Source organism: Benincasa hispida, chromosome 7 (assembly GCF_027475165.1).
Source record: "Benincasa hispida cultivar pf3 chromosome 7, pf3_genome.v1.1, whole genome shotgun sequence".
NCBI classification, from domain to species: Eukaryota; Viridiplantae; Streptophyta; class Magnoliopsida; order Cucurbitales; family Cucurbitaceae; genus Benincasa; species Benincasa hispida.
The window spans coordinates 47,913,432-47,916,494 of NC_143484.1; the positions used below are offsets into that span (position 1 = coordinate 47,913,432).

Here is a 3,063-nt window from a genome sequence, read left to right on the forward strand (position 1 = left end):
TAAACCTACCTACTCGGGTTTACTTAAAAAAACCCAAGCCAAACCAATTTCTTTTTTTAAACCAACCCAAACTAGGTGGGTTGGGTTGGATTGCTCGATTTTTTTGAACACCCCTATTAAGGTTGGAGTCATTTCAATTGTAAATGTATTTCATTTAAATACACAACATCAACATCAATGAAGTTTACTATACGTCACGACCGGAAATTACCTCCTTATGAAGAGAGGGAGAAGGAGAAATAATTGAGAGGTACACCCAAAATCATAAAGTATTCTGTCTAAGTTGTTTACAAAACTTGATACTGAGTGTAAGTAATCACACATGCGGCTTATTAAAAGATAGCTACAAAGTGAGTAATGAGAACTTATTTATTATCATATTATTCCGAAAGTAAGTTAAAACAAAGCAGCATCTTTACATGCTGAATTGAAAGAGAAGCTTACATTGAATAACAAAGGGGAGTGACTAATAATTAGAATAATTTTAAAAGTTAATTATGTCTCCATCTCCAAAGTGTCTAATTAAAATAATTAATCAAAGACACACATGACCCAGTTTTTAGTTGTGCACATTGATTAATTATGATTAATTATTAACTATGATCTGAGTTTATAATATATAATGATTGTTATATGATATTCTATTATTATATGGATTAATAAAATATAAAATTAAGTTCTACCAATCCTTAGTGAAGAATCAAGAGGTTTGGTAGCAGATGCAAAGAGCTTAGCAATCTCCAATTGAGTATTTGCAATGATTTGTGTTCTTTTGAGATCCATTTCCCCCCTTTTAGCCTCTGCTTCAGCTCTCATCTTTTCTATATCCTTTATCATCTCCATTCTCGCTTGTTCCGATCGCACCACTACCTCCGCCAACCACCGTATGCTCCCCGCGATCTGCTCCAACGAATCCTCCGCCGTCGACAGCCTCGTCGTCTTTTTCTTCTTGTTGTTCTTCATTTTTGTTGGTTGTTTTGGCCTCATCGCTACCTTTTCTTTCTCACTGCTGTATACTATTGCTGGTGTGCTACTGTCTGTGTCTATCACCATCTTCTTATTCTTCTCTGATAATTCATCTGATTCATCTCCTCTTCCATTATCAACTCCATCTTCCTACAATAATTAATCTCGTATTTTTACACTGAATGTATGAAATAGAAATTACAAAAGTATCTCGTATTTTTATCCAATGGTTATTACAGACGAATCCAACATCTAACTATTATTAAAGAAGGCAGTCTCATTATGCAAGTTTTTCTTATCTAAATTCCAAATGTAAGTAGTGTATTAAAAGAAGACTTTTTCTGGTTCTCAAAAATTAATTTGGATTTAGAAACAGTATATAACAAAATAAAAGAAATAAAGAAGTGCTAATTTATAAACTTAATATTTAAAAATTAAGAAAAAAAAATTCAAATAGTTAAGGACCGAAACCTAAATTATAACTAATAGAGTTTAATAAACTAAAAAACTTGGGATAAGTACAAAGAAATTGGGAAGAATTGAATTCTAATAACGTGTGAAGAAAAAGCTTCTTTTCCCACAACAAAACTATATTCTTTTTTTTAAAAAAAAAAATCTGCAAAAATCTTATATACATATGCCTGTATGCAATTTATAATTAAAATCCATAAAGGGAAAATAATATTAAAAAAAAAAAAAAAAGTGAAGGGGGAGAAAAGCTAATAATACCTTAGGATTAATCCTATCAAGACCATTGGATCCATGAGAATTTTGGGTCGGAAGAAAGGGCGGTGGAGAGGGAGGTGGAGGTGGAGGTGGAGGATCCACGAGAATAAGTGGCGGCGGCGGCGGAGAGTGAGAGAGTGGTGGTGGTGGTGGTGGGGTGAGAGTGGTGTTTCCCCTGAGCAAGAGATGAAGACGGTTGTACAAAGGCCAGTTAGAGGCAGGGGAGGCAGATTCAGAACGGTACCTTTTTTTCATGGACTCAATTTTATTCTTACACTGAGTTTGAGTTTTGGGAGATTTAGTAAAATTAGATCGTGAAGACACATGGCGGGCCACATCTTCCCAATCATGCCCTTTCAATTTTGCTCTGTTTCGTAGTACCCATTTTGATTCGTACGCTTCTAGGAGTGTCGACACCGCCCCTTCGCTCCACTCGTCTCGCTTTAGCCGGTCTCCTCCTCCGCCCGCCGTGGAAACAGCTGCCGTCTTTTTGTCATCGTCAGCGGCAGTGGCGGAAAGGTTGTGGTTAAATACAAGAGAAGGCGAGGCTTGTGTTTGTGGGGATGAAGGACTGGGTTTGATCTCCATACCCACTCACCCAGCGATTTCGCGTTTAAACTTTTTAAGTTGTAAGCTTCTTCTTCTCTCTCTTTTGGGTTACTTACCTGCTAACATCTTTCTGAAATACACTCTTTTGGTTTTCTGTGCTTCTTGCTATGCCAATACACAAACTTGGGGGGCTTTTGGGCATAACAAGGGTAGTGGATCATGACACCAAATAAATAAAGTAAAAAACCACTAGCATTCTAGAGAGAGAGAATACCCCTTTGATAGTGGCCAACTAGAGAGAGAGAATACCCCTTTGAAATGGGTCACTTGTATTTTTGGGTTATGGGTTACCAAATTCCTACTTTTTAATTTCACCCAATGTAAAGGTATATATGTTTTTTTTTCAACAATAATGAATAATACTAAATAGAGAGAAAGGTAGTTAAATTTTTAACTGTAACAGAACATAACTATCATAAGAAAATTACCTCTACTTAGTATGAGTTATGACTCTAGCTAGCATAAACCAACTGGTTTAATTAGGTATATGATCTCGATTAATAGATTAGAAGTTTGCATTTTTTTCAATGCTTAACATATTGTTGTACTGAAAAAACGTAAATGACGAAAGAGACATGAAACCACTAGCATTTGGGGAAAAGGTAATAGAGGGTAAGTGGGCGACCTAATGGGAAAATGAATTCATCTCTCTTTTTGTCAAATGCGTTAATGATGTTAACCTTAGAAAGGAGGAAAACAAAAAAAAAAGAAAAAAACTTAGCTTTGTTTTAATTTATTTTATTTTTGGAGTGGTGTGTGTGT

At 35.5% G+C, this 3,063-nt stretch overlaps 1 protein-coding gene across 1 annotated transcript; it reads right to left on the bottom strand.

Annotated features, from left to right (window-relative positions):
- Positions 1–355: 355 nt before the first annotated feature.
- LOC120082084 (sequence-specific DNA binding transcription factor) lies at positions 356–2,544 on the bottom strand. The gene is made up of 2 exons (XM_039037305.2): positions 1,696–2,544; positions 356–1,116 (listed from the first exon to the last, which is right to left on the bottom strand). The coding sequence occupies exons 1-2, from the start codon at positions 2,278–2,280 to the stop codon at positions 673–675; spliced, it is 1,029 nt and encodes a 342-aa protein (XP_038893233.2). The 5' UTR covers positions 2,281–2,544; the 3' UTR covers positions 356–672.
- Between the last annotated feature and the right edge of the window lie 519 nt (positions 2,545–3,063).